General features: G+C 45.3%; 1 protein-coding gene across 1 annotated transcript; it reads left to right on the forward strand.

Moving 5' to 3' along the window:
- Positions 1 to 26,221, forward strand: SLC49A3 (solute carrier family 49 member 3). The gene is made up of 10 exons (XM_066181553.1): positions 1 to 129; positions 9,220 to 9,378; positions 10,247 to 10,466; positions 16,373 to 16,449; positions 16,567 to 16,704; positions 17,255 to 17,371; positions 18,923 to 19,075; positions 20,873 to 21,030; positions 22,081 to 22,193; positions 23,624 to 26,221. The coding sequence occupies exons 1-10, from the start codon at positions 1 to 3 to the stop codon at positions 23,776 to 23,778; spliced, it is 1,419 nt and encodes a 472-aa protein (XP_066037650.1). The 3' UTR covers positions 23,779 to 26,221.
- Positions 26,222 to 27,123: the final 902 nt, after the last annotated feature.

Consider the following 27,123-nt stretch of genomic DNA (forward strand, 5'->3'; position numbering starts at 1 on the left):
ATGGAGGGTGCTGAGGCTGCTAGCCTGCTGGGGGAGCGCAGCCTGGAGCCACCGGCCCGGTTCAAGACGTACCGGCGGCGGTGGTTCCTGCTGGCCGTCGTGTGCCTGCTGAACTGCTCCAACGCCATGGTGAGTGCGGCCGCCTCTCCCGCTGCGGGCAGCCGCTCCCTGCGGCGTGGGGCTAGGACGCTCGTCCGGGGTGGTGGGGAAGGGGACGGCCGCCGGCAGCCCCGGGTGCCCGAGCACCAGGCGGAGGCGCAGAGCAGGAGGGCGCACAGCCCTCCCCTGCCGTCTCGCTGTGCCGCTGATCTGGAGAGCAGCCCTGGCTGCTGCTGTTGCGGAGGGAAGACGGGCTGACATGGCTCGCCGGAGCCAAAACCACCTCCTGTTTCTTCTAGAAGCAGCCAGGCAGTCATCAGGGCTCTGCCCCAGTGCCCTGTCTCAGATCCACCCCCTCATCCTTGGAGCACCGGGACTCGGTTGTACGTGCTCAGTTCAGAGAAGCGTCAGCCTGCCGTGCCTTATGGACGGAATAAGCGGGTTTTACTTTTGAACTTTGTCGTTCTGATTACGACCTCGGCTTTCGCGCTTTCCTTTCTGACCGGTGGGATCCGGGGCACTGAGGGCTGGTGACGGGGGAAGGGCAGGATGGGGCGGGAGGGTGTGTGTGATCTCGAGGGCACAGCAGGAAGTACCGCAGCGTCAAGTCAGACTGGGATGAAGCAAAATGTGTCCTAGAGCACAGCAAAAGTTGCTGCCGAGTCCACTTCCTAAGCCGTGGGGAGACAGAGTATTCATCATCTGTGAGGCTCACATGTTTCTAGCCTAAGAATAGCAGTGTTGAAACGCCGTGGGAGAGGAACAGGAATTATCTCTGTCGCGTTGCTGGCCTGTGACAGCAGATTCATATGGTCAGGAAAGCTTCCTTCCAGGATCTGTTGCATATACAGAACACTACAGGAGTAATTCTGCAGTAAACAGATGGTTGTATAAACTTCTTTTTGCCTACTCTTACTGCCTTGTTCTGAGAGACTTGAAAAAAATGGATGCCAGATCATAGCCCACCTGTTGAACAGATTTAAATTCAGTAGTAACAGAGATAAACCCATAAAGTTGCCTCTTATCAAAGCTTAGTATATGGAAAAGAAGACCAGATCTTTGCTCATCAAGTCATTGAGGACATTGTTGATAATTAGCAGACTGATGTAGAATAATTCATGTTCTTGAGGATTACCATGTTGTGAATGCAGGCTGTCTGGCTGACAGGATCAGGCACTGCAACCTGCAAACATTTAAATGCTTTGAAGGAAGATTAGATATTCCATGATGCAAGAATGCTGGAGTAGAGAAATGGAAAAACATAGTGAGAATTTGGCTGTATATGGGAAAAAAAATGCACCTTCTCAGTCAAAAATCAGTATATCCTTTAAGAGTGTAAAAAAGTATACTACAGAAAAGCCCCACTGCTTGCTTGCAGTTAAATTGGCACAGCAGAAGAACATTATGTGGCAGGAAATAAACCCACTCTGGGTGGGTGAAGCATGGGTGAAGGAAACTGTACCAAGCCTTTTCCCAGATGTCTTGTCGTATTTTGACTTTGCTGAAACCTTTAAAGTGAAACTGGAGGGTTTCTTAAACAGATCTTTTCAGTACATCTGCAAGTATTACTGTGTCCTCAGTGTGTTGCTGAAAACTTTGTAGCCTTGGAAGATGGACCTGCTCTGTCTCGTTGGTATCTTGACAACTTCCTGACTGCCCACAGTATTATTTTTCCTTGGTATGAAATTAGGCCAGAACTTTGCTACTTCAAAACTTAGTGTCTAATAAATGTCCTAGAGTGGAATTGCTGTTTCTAAGCCATTGCAAAGATCTGGAATGGCAACTATGCTGACATATAAAGCTGTAAGCAAACATTTCCTGATGCTAAAGTTTCTCCTAATTATTCCTAATAAAGATCACATTAAAATGGATGGAGTGGTTGAAAGTCCATGAAATCAAAGTGTTGTTTGCTATTTAAAAGTTCCAGATGAAAAGATTAATTTACCAGTTCTGTGGTGTGACAAATTGCTCTGCAAGTTAAGATATGTCCTCAATTCCTGTGCAGATGTTGTGTGCAGCACTTTGTTCTATGTACACCTGTCAGGCTATCTGCAAATGCATATAGAAAGGACACTTGACTTTTGAATTGTCTAACTTGGACCTCATTTGCTGGACCAAGCTTCCAGAATGATGCCTTGTATTCTTCACTCTTGTCCATATACGTGCAGTCTTCTGTTAGTGGCCTTTGGTGCCACTAACAGCGGCAATCGGGACAGTACTAAATGGGGGAGACTTTCAGTGTCAAGAAGACAGGTTAAACTGCAGGACAGCACATTAGGTCATACAGCAAGGGCAGGCTGAGAAAGGAGTATTTCTTAGTCTGGTTTAGAGTGTGATTGAGCAAAGCCAGACCAGATCATGTGGTGATGAAAGGGGCACTGTTCCCTATATCCTCCTGCTCCACTTCATCACGTGAAATCCTGTCATTAACTGGAGTAGAGTGGTGTTAATATGATAGAGAGGCTTTTACACCAATAATAAATAGTCCCTTACTTGTGCTTCTATTACTGACCTGAGTTTAAAAGCCTCTGTCTCTCCCTGCTGTACAAAGTGGGTACTACCTTAGCAGGAATTTGTTCTCGTTTCCTAAATAGGACTTTTCTGGGAATTCTTAGCTGACAATATAGTTTAGGAAACCCCTGCCTTATCTTAAGAAGGCTGTAAGCAGACATCAGCATAATATACTTGCTGCCTGAAGTTGTGGGCAAAGAAGATGTTCTGACCACAACTAGGCTTAGGTGATTTATCCCCAGCTGTCTCTTGCAGCACTGCTGATGGGGCGGTGACATAACTCTGCCTGTGGTTTTTCCCCAGATTTGTTTTGCCAAACTTATGCTGTGGTTTTGAGTGTGATTTTTTCATCTGAAGGCTTAATGTTTAAGAGTGTTCATCCTGTGCTTGCAGCTGCTGTAGCACATAGCACCTTCCTTTTTTCTTCCTGTGAAACCGAACAGGTGGGAACTTTGTGTTTCACAGGAGCAACCTTCTCTTTAGCACTGGGGACACAGAAAAAGACACAACAATAAAACCAAGAGTGTTTACTGCCCAGTTCAGCAGCATGAGCAAGCTGGGGGAGGAGCAGGAGAGCAGAGGGTTGAAGCTATCTCACACTTGGCCAAGTGGCTCCTGACTCACCAACTGGAGGACTTACACCACCACTGAGTGTACTTGGGAGAGGAAGGAGAGCTGCACAAGTGGAGCCTGGCATGCTCCAGGGCAGGGTGCACACGCTCCTCACCCACACCTGCCTGCTCCAGCAGTGTCCCTGCAGATACGCATGCGCGAACAGCTGTTGCTCTTTTTTCCTGCTACTTCTCCTAAGAGCTGTAGAGACTAAGAGACATCTTGGCAAGGATCTGGCCTTTTCTGAAGATCACTTCTGTCTTAACATCCAAGACTCCTGTGTCGTCATGGGTGCCTTCAGCTGTGCACAGGGGTGTTTGCTTCCAAACTGTGTGGCCCTTCTAACCTTGAAGATGAGGACTCTGGTGTAAGGGCTTCATCATCCAGTCTCAGGGGAAAAAGAGGCCGCATCTATGTCACAGAAAGACATCTTAAATCGCCTTGTAAGCAGTGTTCAGGTGCATGAAGGAGACCATGCTGGAACTGGCAGAATTGCTGTAGGCAAAGCCTGTGTGGGGACTGGTGAACTGTGCTGGTGCCTGTTATGACGCAGAAGTTCCTGTTTCATGCAAGACAACTCCCTTGGCTCCTCCTTTTAAAACTACACATAAAAGGTACTGCAGGGGCATTTCTACAGTCTGGTCAGCTGTACAGTATGCCAGACAATGAAAAGCATTCCATATACCAACCTTTGGTAGCTGATACCACCACTGATACAGCAAAGTGGCCTGATTCCTCATTGCATATATTTGCCTTTCTGCAAATATTTTGCTTTCCACTTTTAGAATCTAGATTTGTTCATGAGGAAAGTAGGCATTGGTTACCAGCTTGCCTTTTGTGAAGAGCATGTTTGGCACTGCTTCTGGCAAGGCTGTACCTGGTTATACATGTGATGCATCAATATATCATTGCTGCACTTTGAGCTCCAAAAATCTCGCATCTGTCATGTATGCTGCCTTCTACAGCTCACACCTTTTGCTTACCAAAGTGTAGGGCCTGTATGGAGTCCTGCCTTCAGCCACCACATTGCCACCATTGCAGACAGAGAACTGGTGTCTCACAACCCACCAATAATCTCCTGCAGAAATGGGAGAAAGGATAAACACTGGGCTCCCTTAGAATGGGTGGGGCAAAAACAGTTTCTCCAGGTGAGAAAGGTCCTGGAGAGTCTGTGTGGTGTGGAAACAGTGAAGGCAATGGGGTGGAAGAACTGAACCAGGAGAAGATGGAGTTATAAGGGGAATGAGCACAGAAGGAAAACAAAAGGAATTGGGCTGATTCTGGGGGGAGGAGCGTGGGATACCTGGCTGAGAATCAGCTAAGAGTTTACAAGAGTATCAGGGCAACAGAAAAACTTATAGATGGAATCAGGATGAGAACAGCTGTAAGGTGTTCTGATCACAGGAATGCCCATACAGGCCTGCAATTGTCATAGGATCATGATCTTAGAATCACACAATGGTGTGGGTCAGAAGGGACATTAAAGATCACCTAGTTCCACCCCTCTGCTGTGGGCAGAGACACCTTCTCTGGATGAAGTTGTTCATCCAGCCTGATCTTGAACACCTCCAGACATGCAGAGTCCATAACCTCTCTGTGCAACCTGTTGCAGTGTCTCACCAACCTTACAGTAAATTTCCTAATATCTAATCTAAACCTGCCCTCCCTTATTTGAAAGCCATTCCTCATGGTTCTACCACTATATGCCTTGTGAAAAGTCCTTCTCCATCTTTCTTTTCAGCCACCTTTAATGGAGATTAAGTCTCAGTTAATGGAGATTAAGTCTCAGTTAATGGAGAAGGGACCAAGCTGTCTCTGGGAGGTGCAGGAGAATTAAAATGTCAGCTGGAAGAAGATTAAAGCAGAGGGCAGGAGAGCTGAAAGTGGAGCCAGTACCATTCCCAACATCAGATAGATTAGTCAGATAGTTTGAGTGTCAGTGCCCTGGCCCTGGAGCAAGCTTCATTGTTAAAGTAGGTGTGGCGAGGCCCCTCCTGTAACTGAGGATATGAGTAGACTCTGGGTGGAAAACACTTCTGTCCTTTTCTTCTAGTGTTGAGGCATGGCTCCCCAGTCAGCCAGCTGTGTGCAGTGGGAGTTGTAGCTGTACTCCAGTACAAGCCAGAACAGGCTTATGGATCATCAGGGGCCCTTTTGTCCTCTTCCTCAGCTGCCGAGCACAAGTTTTTATAGTGAAGAGTGTGTGCTGAGGTATGGCTTCCAGACCAGACTAGCATGCTATCTTTAAACCTAGAAACCATGGTGAGATGAACATGTTTCTAAGACTTGAGCTCAGAAGAGGTGTGTAGGGGCTAAAATTCCTGCCTTTGGAGAAGAAACAGTGTCTATTATTACACTGGCTGTTCCAAAATCCTGCTAGATGCGTATCTGTAAGGAGGGAAAATCCCATACCAAGTGCAGAAGGAGCAAATACCATGATCTAAAACATCAGTGCAATAACCAATGATACTGGATTATACTACAAGAGGACCTGTAATTTGAAAACAACTAATGCAAAATTTGTGAGAGAATGCTGGGGAAGTGAGTTTTGGCAAGTGTCAGGGAACTGAGCTCACAAACTCATTGTGACTTTTTGGCTTGCAAAGACAAGAGTCTGTGTGGTTTAGTGTCTCTGCATAGGCTTCCATGTAAATGCCTTGATTAACATGCAACGGCCCAGAAAGTAAACTGCTGCTGACTTCCATCATCATCCACTCCAACTTGTGCCAAGTTGAGAATTTTGTAAAAGTTTGCTGAAAGGTTTTCATTAATTGTAGCGCTGGCGGGGCTTTGAAGGGACATGAGGTGTAGTAGGTGAGTGAAAATTGCTTGTCAGCATTGCAGTCAGAAATTGACATTGTGGCATCTATTGAGCTGCCTTCAGAGAAGCGCGTGTGAGCAAGGATGAAGCAGTGCAGTGCCAAACAAGGACTCGTCTTGATGCCTTCTGCAGCTCACACTGAGGCTCTAGTTTTGTGTGGCCTCTCAGACAATGAAGCTGCATGCAGCTTGCCCAGACCACAGGGATGTATTTCCACAAAGTGAAGCTTGTGCAGGGACTGAAAGTTGTAAGGGCTGAACAACCCTGCAAGGACAGAGGTGTCTCTGTTTCTCCTTTCTTCATCTGTCTCAGAAGCAACAAGCTTCTGGGGTCTATATAACCCCACACATTCTCTCTCCCCTTACATCTGTCACTGTGATCCATAGCAGTATGCTTTGATACGGGCCCTTCAGTTAAGTCTTGGACTTGATGATCCTTGTGGGGCCCTTTCAACTCAGAATATTCTGTCATTCTGTGGTTCTGTGGCTTTGGTGTGCCAAAGATGAATGAAGACAATTGCCCTTGGGAAGTGGCAGAGGGCAGAACCTCTCTTATTCTCTATTCTGCATCTTAAGAGGACTTCTAGGACTTTGACATCACCAAGGGAGAGCTGCATCTTCTTTACTTGTTCTTTCTGAAGGGGATTACCTCAGGGCAGCCCCTGTGTAAGTACCAGCCTTGGCAATGCAAACTTTCAGAAAAACATGTTGGATAAGAGCTCTAGCTTCTGGCAGAAGAGCTTAACTACTTAACTACTACTAGAGCTTAACTACTGTGGGTGAAGTTACCGAAACTGGGAAAACCAAAAGCAGAAGGTGGCATACTGGCTGTGCATTTCCCTGTGTAGGAAAAACTCCACAATGCTGCCTCTTTGTTGCAGGGGCATTTGGTGGCCTCTTTGACTACAGTTGCATCCTGAGCTCCATTTACCAGTTCTGAATTTCTCTGTTAGAGCAATATATGGTAAACAATGAAACATACTTTTTCTCTCCAGACCCATAAATAAAGCCACTTCCTATTTTGAGGGACAAGTTCAGTCTTGGACAAGCTGCAACTTTCCACCCTCCATGCTTTCACACAAATATGCTAGGACTGGAGCTCTTGCTCAGAATAGGAATATGGGGAAGCCCCTATGCTTGTTTTTCTGCAAGAAATGGTTTTACTAGATCTAATGGAATTGTGCCAGTCCTTGATCCCAGATCACCTAGATGCATGCAGTCACTGAACAGAAAATGCTATGCTCTGGCTTGTGGCATCACTTTCCTAATGATGTAATGCATGATTGAGCATGTTGTGTGAGGGAGCAAAAGGGGTGAAAATGTACCTGAAGCTGGCTTACAAAATGTATCATCTCTTTAATTACACTGTTTCCTGGTAGACTGTTTCATCACCACCACCCCTCGTGGAAGGTGTTGAGGAACCCCGAGTGCTATTGCTGGAAATACACAGCTGGGATTTGTTTAGCAGCAATTTAGCATCGCATAAGTAATGCTTAGTGATGCTTTAGTAATGCTTGTAACATCTAAACATTTACATTAGCATTAAACATTTAAACTCCCATCCCAACCTGATGGAAGTCTGGAAAGTGACCTGGATTAGCCTCCTTGTTGTCTAAGAGTACAGTCTCCTTCAACACCTAGCATCTTCATTCAACTGGCTGTGGAAGCTGAGTAAACACCAAATCCATCCCCTATCAGACCTCTGAATGATGTCACATAGGTGTGTCTGAGCCCAGCATGCTAATGTGAACTTTGAACTGAATAGAGGAGATACAGCATGGCAGCTACTTTTGGAGAAGAAGAAAGGGCTTATGCTAGAAGTCCTTGCAAGGCTGCTGAGAATATATTCCAAAGTTCTCTTTTACTGCCATTTACTCATTGAATCCCTGCTAGGCGAAAAGCCTAGCTAAGGAATGATTTGCCTGTGGCTGTTGTCAGAGGGTGACTCTAGGGAGGAGAAAAGTCCATCTCCCCCTCTGCTCCTGTCTAATGTGGTAGATTTTATGGTCCCTATCATGTAAGAAAATACCACCCAGGAACACTGGAAGTACCAAGAAGGAGTTTGTAGGAGCACACCTTCCTCTGAGGTTACCCAAGCCTTTTTCAGTTACACATAAACGCTACATCTGTGATGCTGTCTGCAGGCTGTGAAGAGCAAGCTTGTGATGACAGAGGGGAGTACCTGGAAAGCGACTGTGGCTGGAGTTCTTTTGTAGAAACCTGTAACTGAAGTTCTTGTTCGCATTTCTGCAGCCTTTATAACCTTGAGTATTCAGTAGCAGCAGATCATCTTCTAACAGTGAGGTAGCCTGTAATCAACATTATTGAATGGTTAGGCCATTTGACAGGTGAGACCAGTCTTTTTGAAGAGCACCAGGATGCATCTTGGCAAAGAATCTACAGAAAAGTCCTCTAACTTGTAGTACCTCATTTTCTTTCTTGTGCCTGTGATCTCAGTGTCTGATTTTAGGATCAAGCAGTTCTTGTCATTCCCATAAGAAACCAGACGGAGATAAGAACCATGAAATCAATGTCTAAAACAAAGTCTAGGGAGCTGTGTTCAGATATGGCACTGGAAGAAAAATGTGGATTGTTGTTGAAGCCCCTCTTCTGTGTGTTCTTCCCTGTTATGTGTTCTAATGCATTGAATAATGTAATCTCTAGGTCATTTTCTAACAGTTGAGTGTGTAGGAAGGCAGGGAATAATGTATCTCTTGGCTGACACATAGTGAAGTTCTTACAAGGCCCTATGTAGGTGGTACAAATGGAACTGAAAATACTAGTCTAAGTTTAAGGGGATCTTAGCTGAAGAGAGGAGGTGGTAGATTCTATTTTGTTTATGCTAACACAGAATGAATCCATGTGGTTTCCATCACGTAAGTAAGTGTATCAGGGCCAACCTATTTAACATGGAGACAGAAAAAGGTACTGACTTCTGCCTTTGCCAGCCTCCAGCATCAGGACTAGGGGATGGGGATGAGGCAGTGAAATGTATGGGGTGCTCTGGGCCAAGTAATGCAGACACTAGGCATTTGAAATTTTATTACCAGCCTTAACATCACAATTTCAAAAGAGACTATAACAGCGAGCCTCCTCACAGCTCAGTTTGAGGGGATGCTGAATTACTGTTCTTTTGGAGGCGTTCATGCTCACCCATTTTTGGTCTTTGTTTTGCAGCTGTGGCTGACGTTTGCTCCTGTGGCTGATAAGACAGCTGCTTACTTCCACATTTCCTTGGAGATGGTCAACTGGCTCTCAATGGTGTACCTCCTCATTTCCATCCCATTTGGTCTGGTGGCAACATGGGTCCTCGATAGTGTGGGGCTCCGATGTGCTGTGAGTTGAAGTGTTCTGTTTCCATGAGGAAGTTTCACCTAGAGGTAGCAGTAGATGCTCAAAGCAGTAACATACATGCTTTGAACAGGAGTCTTGCCAAATGCTACAGAGAATTAGCCCATTGAAAGCTCTAGGCTAGTTCAGTAACATCACCTCTATGGCAATGGTGGAGAGAGCAGTGGGAAAAATCAGAATAAAGTTGCATCCCTGGTTGCCTTTTCCAGCTTTAGTTTTCATTGTCTTAGCCAGCTGACAGAGGTGGATACTGTGAACTGACTCCGTGAAGAGCTTTCTGTAGTTGGCTCAGGTTTGCTGTGGAAGTCTTAGCATCACAATTTTGTTGGCAGGGCCAGTTTAAGGAATAGCAGAAGAGAGTGCTAGCAAGAGACTCCTATCAGGTCAGAGCCAGCTTGTGATCTCTACATGATCCCAGAATTGTGTTGTGGAATGCAGCACTGAAACACTAGCACGCTAATACAATAGAAGAACATTTGCAGGATCCATAAACTGGATGATTCATTGCCATGATCTTTGGATCGTCACAGCAAAATATTGGTGATGGCACAAACTTGATGACAAGGTGTAATTAGTGAACTTCAGATTTCTCATGAAAGTGGTTCTTATATGGGGCTGAGACAGCTACCCTGCTCCTTGTTAACCCAAGACACTCCCTAAGGAGGTGGGTAGGATCAGGAACATCTTAGAGTGGCCCAGAGGGGTGGGGATGGTCTGCAGGCAGTGATTACTAACACCCGCTGTCTCCTGTAGTGCATTTGAGACCTTGCTCATGCTAGTCTATTGTATTATTCTATCTATTCTGCCCTTCAGGCTTCAGCACACAAACCCTGTTTGTTTCTGCTCACTGCAGGTGCTCCTGAGTGCGTGGCTGAACATGGTTGGTAGCATCACCCGGATGTTCAGCGTTCTAAAGTTCCTGAGCTTGGGTTCCCAGAATTACTGGTACCTGTTTATTGGACAATGCTTCTGTGCATTAGCACAGCCTCTTATCATCTTTTCACCAACAAAGCTGGCAGCACTATGGTTCCCAGACCACCAGAGAGCAACAGCAAATATGATTGCATCAATGTGTAAGTGATAACTGCAGAGTAACATTGCTCTCTTACAGAACTTGTTAGCAATTTGTTTGCCTTTCAGAGGCAGCAGGCAGAGGAAGTCCTTTGTACTGCAGCCATTTGCCCTTGCAAATACTGCATCACCCAAGTGTCTTGTACTCCTGTGCAACAAAACAGGCAAAGAAGAAGTAGGTATAAGCCACATAAGGTGCAGTCCTCAGTACAAGCCACCCAGACTCCTAACCATCTTCCTCTCTTCCAGGACCAGGTTGTCATCTTTGCCTAAATATCACATAGGTTGATGACAGCCTTCAATGTTACTAAGTCTTTAGTGGCCTTAATTTTGCAGTTTCTTAGGAAGGTGTCTTAAATTGCATTGTAGTGCCAATGGTCACAGGTCCCAAATTCTGTAACTGGATAGAGGTGAGGTGAGGTGAAGCTGCTGTGGCAATTTTGTCCATCAGTTCATCCACTATGAAAACTGAGTATGTATTCCTAATTGGTCGGTATGCACACACAGATAAAATATTCTTGTCTGTCTGCACAAACATGTTAGGGATGCATAATTGCAGGACTATCCATGCAGAAAGCAGACCTGCCTTGCTAAGTGCCTGGAAGCTGGGAAACTGGAGGAGAGGCACCAGATAAGCTTGCTCTAATCACATTCCTCTCTTGGCTCCTTTGGGCAGAGATAGAGACAGGATACTGCACTTGATAGACCTGTTTCCTCCCTTCGTGTGACATTTTACCCATCAGCCAAAGAAATCTCTTCCTCTTTTCTCCAAGGACTTGAGAGGTGCTCCAGAAGCTGGGCTGGTTCACTGGCTCCAGCTGTGAAGTCTCATAAGTAACCTGCATGTGTGGGACAGCCTCATCTGTCCTTCACTCAAAACAGCCAGCAGCCACCTTCTGTCCCCATTGCCTTGAAGCTGTCAGGAGGGGTTAGGCATGGGAAAGAAGAGCATCTCTCTGCAGCTTTTCCAAAGCTGCTGCTAGACTAGAGCATGGGCACAGCTGTTTAGCAAGAATGGATCTATGGTGTCAGAATAAAAAAATTACTTCTGCACTGGTTTTTCTAGAATAGGGTGGATATGATGATTCACCTGGTTTTCTGGTGCTGAGACAGACCTTCAACTTCTTGGTGGTGAAGGAGCTTTGTTGTCAGTGTGGCATGATACAAGCACTACCAAGGACCACTCAGTGCTTCACTACCCTGAGGTACTGCAGCCTACAAAGTGTTCTTTTTAAGTGAGATTGCAGCCAGAGAAGATAAAGAACATTTTGTTCACACAGCATCTTCAGTCTTTACAGAACCAAGTGAATCTAACTATGACGTAGAACAAACCTGGAGACCAAGGACCAGTGGAGCTGAAGCTGTTCAATGTTTGGCATGTCTGATGTCAGAGTGCAGGCTGAATGGGCTGTGATTGTTGTCTGCTGCAACACTGCATGTTGCTCTATTGAAGGCTTCCATTAATAATGCCTGGTTACATCCATAATGTCTGCTGTACAGTATCAAGATTTAATTTCAGGAAAATTTAAATACTGTCTGGAAGGAGCATCTACCACAGCCCCAGTCATTTAATCCAGTGGTTAATTAGCTCATGGCAAATGTCAGCATCCTGATGCTCTTTGTACCCCATGTATTCAGTCTTGTTGCACCTGTCTGTCAGGTAGTTATGGACAGAATCTGCTCTTCTCCTCTTTTATAAATACCCCCTGCCCGCCTCTGGGGGCTTTAGCTAGCTCAGTTATTAGGAGGCTTTGGAGGGAATTATATCAAGGACTAGATAAAGATATCAGAAGAGGCCCTTTCCCCAGGACTTTTGTCCCAGGCGTTTATTCTTCAAAATTCCAGAGGGGAAAGAGGGAGAACAAGGAAGGGCGAGGTATTATATAGCCCCCTGCTCAGGGAAAAGATAGTTGGATCATAGCCAGTGGGGTCAGAGAAAGAAGGAAGGGTCAATCTATGTGGTAAGGAACTCCAGGGGGTCAGAAGGGAGAAACCATTCCCCTAGAGAATTACAACATTCTTTGTCCTAAAAGACTGAATGGCTCCCACCCAACTCCTTTACAGACAAATTTTCCTTTACTTCTTCCTACTTGTCTCCATTTTACCTGTTGCTGATGTCAGCTTTTTGTGTCATCTTGCTCCAATTTATCAGTGCCCACTTGCTGTGTAATTAATGCTGAGCACCACTCAGCACTCCAGTACTGTCAGTGTCAGTGGTGCATACAGAAACTGGCTCTACAGCCTCCTGCTGTTAATGCCTATGGGTAGGCTTCCCTGGGCTTTTGTGAGAAATATGAACCTTGCACCCAGGATCCTGCTGAGCAGCTGAAATTACTATGACTCAGCTGTCATAATGATTAATGACTCAGCTCTTGAATGTTTTTTCTAGCCGTCACTTGTAGAGACTTACTCAGAGAGAAGCAGCGCAGGGCCAAGAACTCATCCCCTGTGAAGATCACAAGAAATCCTGTGTCAGAATTAGAGTTGTCTGAGTCCACTGAAGTGACCTTTGCTTCATCCATAGGAGTCTTCCTTTACTGAAGTCTGTTGGTATGTCATTTTCTGCACTCCGAAGAGTTTCAGTGCATCAGCATCACTGACCACAAAACACAACCCCACTGCCGAGTACTGCAAGCTAGTCTACCAGGACCCCTGGATTGTAATGTATAGTGGATTAACCCAGTGACCTCCTTTCTATTCATAATCTAGGCCATGTAATAGCTCTTCTCAGGAAAAGAAGGCAACTGAAACCATGTAATTGCAACTGAAACCATGGAATTACTCAGGTGGTCTCAGTCCTTTCAAATCTAGCCCAGTGCTCACCTACACCTTTCCAACCCTCATCTTCACTTTCTGGAACTGCTTCAGCATGTTGATAGTTCATGGAAATGGCTAACTAGTTAACAGGCAGTCCCCTACAATGCCCAGTTGCATTTTACCACAACAGAGAAGATGTAATCTATCTCCTTGGCAACTGCTGTTTAATTGTTTCCATGTACTTAGAAGCAGGTAGTATTTCACCAGCATCATAAGCTTCTACTTTCCTAAGCACAGAGTGGAAATGCTACAGTTGTCTGCTATAGGATTATTAATGATGCCTCAGCATCATTATAGAACAGACAGGGGTGGAAGCCACCTCTTGGTATCATCTTGTCCTACCCCCTGCTCAACCAGGATTGTCTAGATCAGGTTGTCCAGGTTTGTGTTGAGTCAGGTTTTGATTATCTCCATGAATGGAGGTGTAACAGCTTATCTGAGCATCTTGTTTCAGTGCTGAACAGCTATCACAGTAAAGCAGTTTATAATCAGGTAGAGTTTCCTGTGTTACACTTTTTATACCACAGAGAAAAGTCTGGTTCCATCTTTATAACTGCTGATCAATGTTCTTTTCTCCAGGCTAACAAGTCCCAGCTGTTCCAGCCTCCTAAGGAATGAGAGATGTTCCAGACCTTTAATCACACCTTTGACCCTAGACTGGACTTGCTCCACTAACTTCGTACCTTGTATGGAGAAGCCCAGCATTGGACTTGACACTCTGTATGTTTCTCACCAGGGCTTAGCAGAGGAGGAGTATCATGGTCTTCCACCTGCTCCTCCTGACGCAGCCCAGCATGCTGTTGGACACCTTTCTGATAGGATGCATTGCTGGCTTATGGTCAACTTGCAATCCACCAGGGCCCCATGTCCTTCTCTGCAAACTGCTTTCCAGCAGCTTTTTCAGGCTGATCAGTCCCAGCTCTCTTAGTGGTTCCTTACATGGCAGAAGCTCCAGTCCTCTAATCATCTTTTCTCTTTTCTGGACCAGTCTCCCTCGCACTGAGAACCTGAGAACTGCTCACAATTCTCCAGATATGGACTTGCCAGTGCTGAGCAGAGGGTAAAGACGAGCTCCCACTGACAACACTGCCTAATGCTGAGCCCAAGATTGTGGGGGCTTTCTTTATCAGAAGGCTGTGTTGCTGGTTCATGGTCAAGTTGATGTCCACCAGGACCCCCTACCCACTTCTCCTCTGGTCCTTTTCTGCAGAGCTGCTTTCCAGTTGGTGAGTCTCAAGGTGTACTGGTGGATGAGTTACTATTCTTCCACAAGTGCAGCATATTATTTTTCCTTTAGTCAGACTTCACAAGGTTCCTCTCTACCTGTTTCTCCAGTCTGTTGGAGTGCCTCTGAGTGGCAGCATGGCCATCTCTTCTGCAAGTCACTCCTCCCAGTGTCACATCATCTGCAAACTAGCCATGGGTTCACTCTGTCCTATCATCCAGGTAAACTGTATGGCCCCAGTATGAACCCCTGGGGTGCGTCACTGATGATGGGCCTCCAGTTGTCTTCATGTCAGTGATGACAATCCTCTGGGCCCAGCTGTTCGGCTGGATTTCATCTTGCTGCTCACTTGACTAGACAGTATTTCATCAGCTTGTCTGCAAGGTTGTTGTGGAGACAGTGTCAATTGCTCTTTCCTTATCCATCCAGCAGTCATTTCACTGTATAAAAGCTACCAGGTTAGTTAAGAATTTTTCCTTTTCACCTGGTCATCCCTCATGTGCCTGGAAATGGTGGCAAGGATTGATCATTCCATGACCTTCCCAAGGAGCACAGTAAGACTGAAAGTCCTGAAGTTCGCTGGATTCTCCTTCTTGTTCTTCTTGAAGATGGGAGTGACATTTGCTCTCCTCCAGTCCTCAGGAGCCTCTTGGAATTGCTGTGGCCCTTTAAAGGTAACAGAAAATGGCCTTGCAATGGAAACAGTCTGTTGCTTCAGTGCTGATGCATCCTATCAGTGCCGTGGATTTGTGTGTGTCTGGCTTATTTAATGTTCTCCAACCTAGTCTTTCCCCACTGAGGGTAAATCTTCAGTGCTTCAAACTTTACCTCTGGTCTCAGAGCTAAAGGTCAGTCTTGCCAATCACAGAAAACATGAAGAAGGCATTGAATACCTTGATGTTTTCTTTGTCCTTTCTCACCAAGTATCCTGCCCCATCCACCAACAGGCCCACAATTCCCTAACTTCCCTTTTGTTGCTAAAGTACCTAAGGGTGCTTTTCTCATTGACCTTCACCAGACTCACCAGTCTGGCTTTGGCTTTCTTAACCCCATCCCTGCCCACTAGTAGAAAAGTAGCTTTACTTGTTTAACTATTTGCAGAGTGTTGCCTTAACATTAAAAAATTGTCACCTGCAATTTTGGATGTTCCCAACCTGAGTCCCAGGAGTGCTGCTTCACACACTGCTCAGTTCCAGACCAATAAAAATGCAACTGCCTCCTTCTGTACATAATCTGCAAGATTCTCTGCTGCTATGTAATTTTTGTAGTTGGTAGCAGAGATCAACTTGTCCAAGAAGGACATGGACATAATAGTATAAGCGCAGTTAAGAAGCCACTAAGACAATTAAGGGAAAGGAGCATCTTTCATGGCAGCAGAGGCTAAGAGAGCTGTGGCTGTTCACGCTTGAGCAAGGGAATCCTCTACACAATGCATACATGCCTAATAGCCTAGGAGAATACAGAAGGAGAAACACCTCTGTAACTCCTGTTACAGAGGTAACACCAGGACAGATGACATGGATTCACCCATTTTAATTTTGTCCCTTCAGCTTGACATCTACTGAGGCAGCCTTGTGAAGGTGAGGACATCATAGTCCATAGTTGAAATACAGTTTACAGGAGTTAGGAGTTGAAGGGAGATGGTTTTATAGAATGGATTTCATGGGGTTGAGACAACAGATATGGCAACAGTAAGACCATACAGTCAACTTCTCCAAATGTTCCCCTCCTGCTTCACCCTATATATGCCTTGTTTTGTCCTTGTTCATTACAGCGCTGCACACTGCAGCTGTGGTGCAATAGAGGTGGAAACATGATTCTGACTGCTTGCATGAAAAAAAATGTTTCTCTTCTATTTCCTTCCAGCCAATCCCTTGGGCATTCTCATAGCGAACCTGTTGTCACCTTCACTAGTTCCTGAAGGAAAGCACATTCCATTGATGGTAAATGAAAACTGTTTTAATCAGTCAACTGGGCTGATTTGGGTCCAGCTGATTTATTTGTTTGGAGGTAGTGGAGCTGGAAAGACTGGTAACTTGTCTTGTCCTTCTGTTGTGTAGCTGGGTATTTATGCTGTCCCAGCAGTTACAGCCTGTGCTCTAGCAACTCTGGGGATTCATGAGAAGGTCCCGCCAACGCCTCCGTCAGCCAGTGCCACTAACTCCAACTCACAGCCATTCTTCACAGGTCTCAGAATGGTAAGTGTTACAGCATAGGGGCTGCCATGCCGGAGTAAGGGATGCAGCCCTGCAAGATGGGGATATGCTGAACAATCTGCTTACAAAGCAGACCCTAATGCCACTCTCCCAAACCTGCCATGGAAAGCCCCTTGAAGGAGATCAGGATCCCTTCCTTCCTTAGGGAGTAGAAGCTGCTCACAGCAAAGTTGCAAGAGATGCTTTCTGACCATTCAGCTGTGGGCTGGCAGCCATTCAGATACCTCAAACAGGCAGAGTTGGTCTTATCCAAGAGGACCTCATTACCTGAGTCTTCTGAACAGATGTGGTAACAGGTAGGATAGCACATGGCAAAGCAAAAGAAGAACTTGAGTACCTAAGCCTTACATGGTCCCCACTGTAACTTGTCCTCTGGCTGAACTGACAGGACAAAGCCATACTTCTGTCGGTCATCATGGGGTTACCTTGTCAGCATTTTGAACTGAGGAATCAGAGCTGCTGACCCCCAAGTCTGCAGCCACAGCCAGGTCCTTTTCCTCATCCACTTATTTACATTAACTTCTTTTTTTAGCTCCTGAGAAGCAAGGCATACATCATCCTGGCAGTGTGTTTTGGAGGAGGAATTGGGATGTTCACCTGCTTTTCAGCTCTGCTAGAACAGATCCTTTGTGAAAAGGGGTATTCAAATGTGAGTCTTCTTTCTTTTCTCCCCATTGTCGATATTGTCTATGATACAATCAAATTGATTTTCCCTCATAAAGGGCTCAGAGCAAAATGAAGACAATTGAATACACTGCAGTCTCATATCTTATTTGCTTATGTTATCCAATACAGATTTAGCAGCAGATTAACCCAGAACACAGTTAAACTCTTAGTATAATAGATGACCTGTATTTTCATTACTGCCTGTGGCCAGACTCCCACTTGCAAACAAAGAATTTTTTAGAATTCTTTAAAAAGAATATTGTGATTTTTTCTAAGCCAGTCCAGGGCACTGCTGTCTATGCAGCCTTCTGCCACCTACTCCAGAATAGAATGGGGCCCAGGCAGGCTCTAGAGTGAAACTGAAGACCAGCTGATGCAAGCACCTTTACCTCTTCGCACAGATTTACATGAAGTCAGGGCAGCAGAAGAGGTCAGTGGTTACTGTGACAGCTATTTCTCCATCCTTCTCATAACACCAGCAGGTGCTGCCTTTGCAGTTCAGCACAGTATGTGCACAGCTGGTTCCTGAGGCGTTCTCCGCCCTGCTTATTAGGTGCTCCCCTCCCATTTCAGGTGTTTCCTCTCAGCAGGCTGCACTTCAGTCCTGGTGCTTGTATTGCCATGGGGGTCCTCTTAAAACACCACTCCAGCTGTTATGTGTGCCCATTTACATGTCTGGTCTCTGTCCACCCCCCTCTTCAGCTCCCAGATCTGATATCTGGCCCAGGGCTCCATAGCCAGGTCACATTTTGCACGCTCCACTGGCTTTTAACTGGAAACCTCTTAAACTTTGCAGCCTTGTTTTCTGTGCATCATGATTTTGTCTGTCTGTGACTGGCTTGTCCTGGCCCTGGGAACCCAGGGAAGCAATTCCATGTACCCTTTCCTTGCAGTGCCCCTGAGGGTCCCAAAAATGCTTTTCCAAATTTTTTAAAGGCTTCTCTGCTTTCAGGATTGCTGTCTGCATTTGAATTCTTATGGAGCTGAAGAAGTGCCACAAGCAAAGGGCAATCCCTGCAGGCAACAGAGCATGTACCCTATACTAGCCACTGCTCACTGTCTCTCTAATTAGAATTTGACACAGCCAGTGTCTCCTTGAAGATGCTTTGGGTGTGCCAGTGCAGGTCCCTGGTAAGAAAAGGGCCAGGAGAGTAATTAAAAACATCAGCAGGTCCCAAGGCACTGGGCCTGTTGCCACCAGTGTGGACAAAGCACCTGACTGCCCCTGGAAGAGCCCAGTGGCTCCAGGCTGGAATATTTAATGCCAGAGAACTTCTATTGCTCTGCATCCAGCCTCCCTTGACAGACGTACAGAGACTTGTCATCCTTTGGGAGTGCTGTCACCCTGCTGTCCCCACACACGTGTAGAAGCACCTGGGCTCTGTCATTTGCTATTCAGAGCCCTGTGAAGGCTGCAATGGGCAAGGAAGCTTTTCCTACCTCAGTAAGTGAGCCACTGGCAGATGGGTCAGTGACATTTAAACCTCTTTTCTAATTGCTCTAGTTTCTCATTATTTATTCTTCTGCCCTCCAGGATTTTGCTGGCCTGAACGGTGCACTGTTCACAGTCTGTGGTTTGTTGGGTGCTTTCCTGCTAGGCATGTATGTTGACCGGACAAGGAAGTTCATAGAGTCCACCAAGATTAGTTTCTGTCTGAGTGCACTTGCCAGCATCATGTTTGCAGTGGTGAGTTCTCCCTTATATTGTGCCATTCCTGTGGGCTTATTTCTGTTGCCATCTGATAAATCATCAACTTAAACCAAGGTTGTTTGATGTCATAGTGTTTTTTAAGCCATGTGTTATGCTTTGGGATTATCTCTTTGGGCTAGGAATGTTTTAAAGAAAAACCCTTTACTGAGGATTTGACAGTCACTGTGGAGCCTGAGACAGACAGATTTGTGATATAGATAAATAGGCATAATTTTACTTCCCTAAACTGGATCACCATGTTTGCTTACTGACTCCTGAGACCATTCTTTCAAATAAGAGAACTGATAAGTATTTATATCACAAAAGTGAACAAGAATGTCGTGTTTTTCCAACACCTGCCTTTAACAGTGGTGGGTGTCAGGATTGCAACATTAGTGGAAAGGACCTAGTTATGTCCTAGTTCTGAAATAGTTCCTTGAGGGGGACAAGAGAGGCAGAAGAGGAGAAGAAGAGAACACTTGAATTCAGCAGGGAGAGGAATGCACAGCCTGGAGACTTTACACCCATGAGGCCAGGGTACAAGTACTGCTCTCAAGCACAGCTATTGCCAGTGGAGTCTTCACACAGCAGGAATCTGATCACAACACACAGCACCGCAGAGGACCCAGAACGGTGCAGGTCTCTGCTTTCCCAGCAGTCTTGTGCTGTTCATTTCACTTGTGTGAGGAAAAATCCAAACTTTCACTAAAGGGTGTTCACACCTTCCTTGGGGCCAAGACCCCAGAGATGGTAGCTCCATTTCGAAGAGACAGACAAATGCAGTGCTTTTGTCAATGTAGGTCAAGGTGCCTAAAGCACACTTTGCATTCCCTCTTATATTCTGGCATTTGTTTTGAGGCTGATCTGAATACAAGTCAGCTTGCCTGAACTCAGGTAAAGCACTGAGTAGGTAAGAGGCTGTGTTAGGAGCAACAAATAAACCAATTCCTCCTGCCCTTCCCTCCTCACCTTCATCACACAGAGATGAACTATTAGTTTAAAGTAGTAGAACAAAAATCACCCATTCAAATCTGTTTGATCCCTTTGCACTTTGAACTCAGATTCCAGACACAGAGTTTTCCTTGACTGAACCAGTTTAGTTGGGCCAGGTTTGTTGCCATGCCAGGACAGACGCCTTGTGTTCCTCTGTGGGAATTTATTACATGGTCAGGGAAGGAGGTATCAAGCAACATGGCTGCAAAGTACTTCGCCTGTAGTAGCACTGGCTGGACAACGTCATGCTCTTTCCTCCAGTTAGGGACAAGGCTGTTCTGGGCACTAAGCTAATCTCTAGGTTTTGTAAATATTTCAGGTGGTTTTTCGTTTGCTTTTTTATTTGTGTCTTTTGATGTTAAAATCCCAGTGTTACAAACAACATGTCTGACTGATTTTCCTTATCATTGAGCTGCAGCAACCCATAATTCTCACAAGTAACCTAATGCAAACATTTCCAAAATGCTGCTTTGCTTTGGGACAAAGGTGTGTGTTTCACTTTGCCCTAGAGAAATGTTGAACATACTCCTCGTAAGTTACTGACCAGTCAGGTTACTATACTACAACCACACCAGTGCTTTTCAGATAATTCTGCTGATCCTCTCCTTACTTCAATCCAACAGATAGCTCTCCATTTTGTAGCCTTTTGTTGACTCTAGAGGGTTGAAAGTAAAAAAATTATTTCAGGAAAAGGTAGGTAGTATACTGGTGAGTCACGCTCTGAGACTTCCTTCAGGTTAAAGGTTCAGATACTTCCTGCACAACAGTGAGACTTTGGTATTGTTTTCGTTTGTCCTGCAGACTTCTCGGTTCAGACATCAGGCCATCATGTTGGCCATCACCTGTTCGCTTTTCGGTTTCTTTGGTTTTGCCATCTACCCCATTGCCATGGAGCTGGCTGTGGAGTGCTCCTACCCCATAGGAGAGGGCACATCTACAGGTCTGATTTTTGTTGCAAGGTAAGATGGCAGATTAAATCCAACTGACAGATGAGCTTGGGTTCCAACACACACACACACACACACACACACACACACAGAGGGGTTTGGGTGCAGATAGAGAAGAGCATAAGAGCATAGACATCAGTGCTTGACATCCTGCTGAATGTCTTTCTGGTGTCTGTGCACATGCCCCTGGCAAGGGGAGCTGGCTGAGCCATAGACTTAAGAGCTAAATGTTTTAAAACAGGGAGGACTATATGGAAGTGGTCCAAGAAAAGCAAGAAGGAAGATAAAGGTCTGCCTTGGTTGGCACGAAGCATGATTTCACTATGCCCAGCACCACCTGCCTTTGAAGCAGATGGGGGCTGCAAGCCTGAGAGAGGCACCCATTCCCGCAACAATAAAGGGACAAGTTAGTTCCCAGTGCTCTGTTGAGGGAGATGGGGCTCATCAGTCACTGAGGGACAGTGACTGTCCTTTCAGTTACCAATTTACCTGCATAGGGCTGCCTCTGGACTTCAGCGGGAGTGACTTACTGGAGCTCTGAGCAGTGACACCAGTGATCTCATGCCATGTGTTTGTGTCAGGTGGAGGTGCAGCAGCAAGAAACCTCAGTGAGGGGCATCAGACACTATCTTTGAAGGCTGTTGTCTCTCACTGGTTGTAGACTTAGTGACTGCTGCCAGCCAGCCGTGAATGAGGAGGAGGCTTATGGCCACAGCCTCTTTTGCCTCCTCAGTCCTGCAGTGAGAAGTGTTTCTAAGTCTCTGCCCAGTGAATATGCCTCAGCTTTTTGACGGGTGTAGTTCAACACCTCCTCGCCTTCAGAGGGAGTATATAGTGATCCTGCCGCACTGGCCCTGTGTCTGGAGTTGACCTGGACACCCTGTGGGCCAGAACCAGTTAACCAAACACCTGGGCCAGAGGAATCCAGCAGTAGCTTTCTCTGCTAGAAGGACCATGATCGAGAAAGAGGCATCATTCTCTTCCAGCTGGGGAAGGTGGTCTTGTCTGCAGCACTGATGTCTCAGGCAGGTAACATAACTGCATGTTGGCTTCTCCCCACAGCCAGATTGAGGGTGTGATTTTAATGATTCTTCTACAAGCTCTCACTGTCCGTGTTTCTGAAGATCCATTCTCCACCTGTGCCCTTGACCAGGACGGAGCCCTGGACTGGACAAGTAAGTATGTTCTTGGGAAATGATGCTGGACACCCGGCTGCATGCCATGTACTTCCCACTCTCCTCTAGGTGTCAGTGAGAGGAACCCAGTAAGTCTGATTCCTGTTGTAGCATATCTAACCCCCTTTCCAAACCTGATGGTGCACTTCTTGCTGCTCCTGCTAAGCCAATCGTGCTACATTGAAATGGAAAGAACTCTAAGGTGCCATGAATGCCACTGCTGGCTCTGGGTTAAAATTTCTCTTGCAGTCACCCTGCAGAGACTTGAGTTTCATAAGGCTACAAAGCAGCTGTTCAGAGGAGAAGACACTGTCCATGCAGCATAACTAGGGCTGGTTTTCATGTCAGAGGCCAAGGTTACAATTGCTTTGACTGAAAGCTACATCCCTTTCTTCTGCACACACAGCTGCCTTTGTTTGTAACATACTCATACAGTCTTGTTCTGACTTATTCCAGATCTCCCCTCCTTTCCTATCTGGCAGAAGAGATAGCAACTGAGATGAACAGGGGCACATAAATGTTTTCAGTGCAGGCTAAACCCTAGTCCTGATCCCTCAACTAGTTCATGTTTATGTAATAATGACACCTGGGGACAGCATAAGCAAAGGCTGACCATCACCTAATAAATATATCCTGTTTGGCTAGGCAGAAACTCCCCATATTAAGGTCTACTAGCTGTAAGGGATCAAGGCTTCATAATAACTGTGCCCAAAAAGCAATTTGCTTCATCTCTGAAAGCCTGCAATTTACCATTTAATCAGATCAGAGCTGAATCTTGGGAGTAGGTACCCATTCCTATTCTTCTTGTGGTCTGATACATACAGGAAAACCTGTGGAGAAAGGGATGAAGGTGTTCATTTCTGACACTGTTGAAATTAGAGCTACTTCCAGGCTTTGTTGCATAGTCTTTTAGATATACTTTTTCTTTCCCTTCAGAAAAGATTCTTTAAACACAAATTGGTCGTTAATAAAAATTCATATTTAGTGAATTCTTCTACTTTGCTCTCAGATGATATAACAGAAAGTACTACCTGTCAGGACCTGTTCCCTTGTGGATTCAGTCTTTTTTTAGTGTTTTTCACCACCCCCCAAGACACAAATGGGTACACTTACAGACACACACTCCTATAAGTAAAATGTGTGCACTGGTGTAGGACCTCCAGCCTGGGGGGTCATGCAGGACACAATGTTCTGGAAGCCTTCCACATTTTACCTAAATATTATTCCTATGCCAGTCTTAGGTAAAGCAAGATTTGTCTGTTACCAAACTGGTAATGTCCCACTGTCCCTGGGGTGTGCACCCTGTCCTCGGGGGTATCCCTTGGGAGGGGGTCAGACAAAATGTGCCATTTTGGGGAGTTGACCTGTATATTTCTGCACCCGTGGGGAGGTTTGGATTCACTGCCTAAAAGTGTATCTCTCTCTCACAGCTCCGGTACTGGTGCTGGCTGGCCTCTGCAGTGGTATGGCTTGTTTCTATGTCATTTTCTTCCACACTGACTACAAGCGGCTCCATGCTGAGACAAGCAGTTCTGATTTGGTCAAGGCAGAAGATGCAGTGACAACACATGTTCCTGAATCCTAAACAGGCCAAAAAGGGGGTGCCAAGGGCCAGAGACTCGGACTAGTGGACATGGACCAATCCTGAGCTGGTATACTATCCATGTCATGTTGCACTACAAGTAAGGACTAGAGCAAATAGCACCTTTGCTGTGCATCTCTCAGTCTTGTGTTTATTTGGGGATCTGGGATGTTAAGAAAGGCTGTCTTGCCAGAAAGGTCAAAGTGGCAATGGACAACTATTCACGCAACTAAAATTTTTAGCTGCCTTGATTCAAGCTAAAGAAATGTCACTGTGGAGGGTAGCATCATATTTCAGCCATTTTTAAATTTTCATGTACTTGGATCAAGGGTGAAGGTTTCAGAAAGATGGAAGCTCTGACTACAACAAACCCTGTAGAAAACTTCTATTTAAGGACTGTGGTACATCATAACAACTCTTCCACTCATGTTGGAGCTAATTGTGCCTTTTACTAAAGGACAGTAGAAGCTAGAGCATCCTTCTCTTCCAGCGAGGATATGTAAGTATGTGATCTGTAATACAAGTCTGTTACAATGAGCCACTTTGTCTTCTACAAGAAAAGATAAGCCTTGCCCGTAGTAGTGCCTATAAAAGAAAATATCAGTTAGCAGCATAAGTTAAATACAGCAGCATTTCTCACCCCTCTGGTTCCCTGCTAAATGCTGAGACATTCAGGATTAGCTTTTTTTACTTGAGATTCAGTTTCTTCACCTCTCTTGTAATTTCAGTGGTTTAAGTTTTCCACAAGAAGATGAACCTGCTGGTTTAGTCACATTAGACTAATGTGCTGCTCTCCTATAGAGCATCATACTTTGGGCAATGACACCATAGTGCCTGGCATGGTGGAAGCTGGCAGAAGAACTGGAGAGGTGGCACTTTAGTGCAGGGACTTGTCATAAGTTTCTGCAGGTGACAGAGGCTTTGGGGAGGAGACCAAGTAAGAAACAACATCAACACTTCCAGTTCTCTCTGCAACGATCATCTGTTCTTTAGTGTTAGGTGAGATGGGAAGTGACACAAAAGATCCCATTTGCAGTTCAGTAACACTGACAATTACAATGGATTTTTCATTTTACAGTACTTCCACAGCAGTATGTCTTGGTTTAGATAGACAGGTATCTGCCAGGGAAGATTAGAGTTTCCCTTGGAATGTAAGCCCCTCCCCTCCTTTTCTAAATTATTATAAATTTGCAACTAAAAGGGTGTCAGGCAGAGATTTTGGGAATAGGTATAGCAGTTCTTTACTAGGGATATAAAAATACAAATGTTGTAGTGCGGAAGAAAAAGCAAGCAAACAAACCAGAAATCCTAGAAAACCCCGACAGAGTCAGAAATACAACCTGACGCCCTGTTGGTCAGGGTGTTGGAAGCAGTCCAGAGTAAGTCCTGGAGTGGCAGATGTGGTTCTGTTGGAGTAGAGATGGTCCCGTCCCAAAAGGATCCAGTAATGGTGAGATGAGTCTGGTCTTCCTCTAGGGATCCGGTGGAAAACTGGATGACTGGTGACACTTGTGACTCCTTTTTATCTAGGTTAAGATGGTTTGGCTCCTCCTCCCTGGGTAGAGCATCTTGCAATAGTACGATGTAATATGTCATGTAATTGGTGAGCTCTTAATGGTCCATTAGCAGAAGTTATCCCCATGGGAGTAGTGAAACAATGAAGAGAGATAAGTAGCATTCCACCATCTGATAAGCAACACTGCACCATTTGAGCAACACTGCTCCACCCAGTTTCAATAGATGGAATAAAGTAACATATTTTCGGTTACAAACCCCAAGACATAGTGGAAGTCCTGCTTTGGAGTTCAGGTGTAGGTGCACTGCCTGAGAAATTCTTACCTTATAACAGTTACATGGTAAATAAAATAAAATTAGATAGTTGGGATTTCATGATGCTTCAATATTATACGTATTTCAAGGGAATCTAAGTACTTGCTGATTAAGGGACCTTGATGCAAATTGAACCTGTGACTAGCTTTATCCAGTCCAGCTAGAAGATGATCCCAATGCCAAGAATACACTGTCCCTGAGGAACACTGTACAAAGGAGCTCTAGCTCTCTCAGTGCCTGAATTCTCTTCCCTGTTACCAACTGGAAGGCTCTCCCTTTGTAAAACACCTGTTTGCATCCTTCTAAGGAGCCTGCTCGTTCCTGTGGCTCAAGCCTTGCTCTCACTAATAAGCATTGATGTCTGTCAAAAGGAGCAAGAAAGAAGTCTGAAACCAAAGTGAAACAAGATTGTTTAAACCTGTCAGAGGAATGAGATTAACTGTCTTTTGCAAAACTATCTGGGCAGTTCTGCAGCAGCCCTGGAACTAACACCAAAGAGATTAACACCAAATTTACCTTCCACTTCTGAATTCCACTGTACTGGGAAGCAAGAAGCACTTGATACTTTATAATTTTATATATTTACAAATGTTTATGTTTTTTAATAAAGGGTGGTTTAAGAAAAGATTAACCTCTTCTCACTGTATCAATCTTTTATAAAGTATTTTATAGATGCCAGGGTGTGTTGGATCTGCTGTGCAGCACAAAGCAAAGCCCCCTGTATTTGCCAGATGTCATTAACTTGTGGTTACACTGACAATGTGTGAAGTATAATCTCAGATTCTTAAAATGACCATGTGAAATTAGCTGCAGGTTAAACTACAGTTAGCTCTTTTGTAGGACAGGTTAAAGAAGTAAGGAGATACTGCTAGCAACTGTCTCCAAAACCTGCTGTTGCCCTGGTCAGAGAGTCTGCCTTGCACTAGCTGAGACACTTTTATCTTTATCCAAGCACATAAAAGAGATTCTAAAAAGGGGAGACTTTTCTCTCTACTAATGCATGAGACATAGAGGTGTGTGAAGCTCTTTCTGGATTCCTAATGAGCAGTTACTCCGTCGCTGTATGATTTGTCATACCCTGACAGCGTGTCATAAAGGCACAATGGCACTGCCAGCAGTGCAGCCAGGCAGCTCAAGCAGGTACCTGCTTTGCACCATCAGCTGTTCCTGCTGTCTCAGCTAACTTCACATTTTGTATTTAGAACAAAAGAGGTTCAAGTGTCCATGCTAGTCTCTAATTACCACCACAGCTGAAGTAGACTTTCTGCTGTGTACTCTTCTTTTCCAGACTGTATAACTTACCCATCTCACAGCTCACTTACAGATGCCCTTCCCTGGACAACCTACAGAAAATGTGAAGCTGAAATCTCAGCAGAATAGAGGGATTTTGATGTTAAGGCATGGGCCAGGAATGCTGGGGACCCATGTCGTTTCCCTGCCAAAGGAGAGAGGCCTTCCATGACCCCAGCAGAGACCTCTGTAATTAGGTTTGTAGGCATCACTGAAAAACTGCAGAAA

This window comes from Chamaea fasciata, unplaced genomic scaffold (genome assembly GCF_029207755.1).
Source record: "Chamaea fasciata isolate MVZ Bird 193981 ecotype frontalis unplaced genomic scaffold, bChaFas1.0.hap1 SCAF_4, whole genome shotgun sequence".
In the NCBI taxonomy this organism is placed as follows: domain Eukaryota; kingdom Metazoa; phylum Chordata; class Aves; order Passeriformes; family Sylviidae; genus Chamaea; species Chamaea fasciata.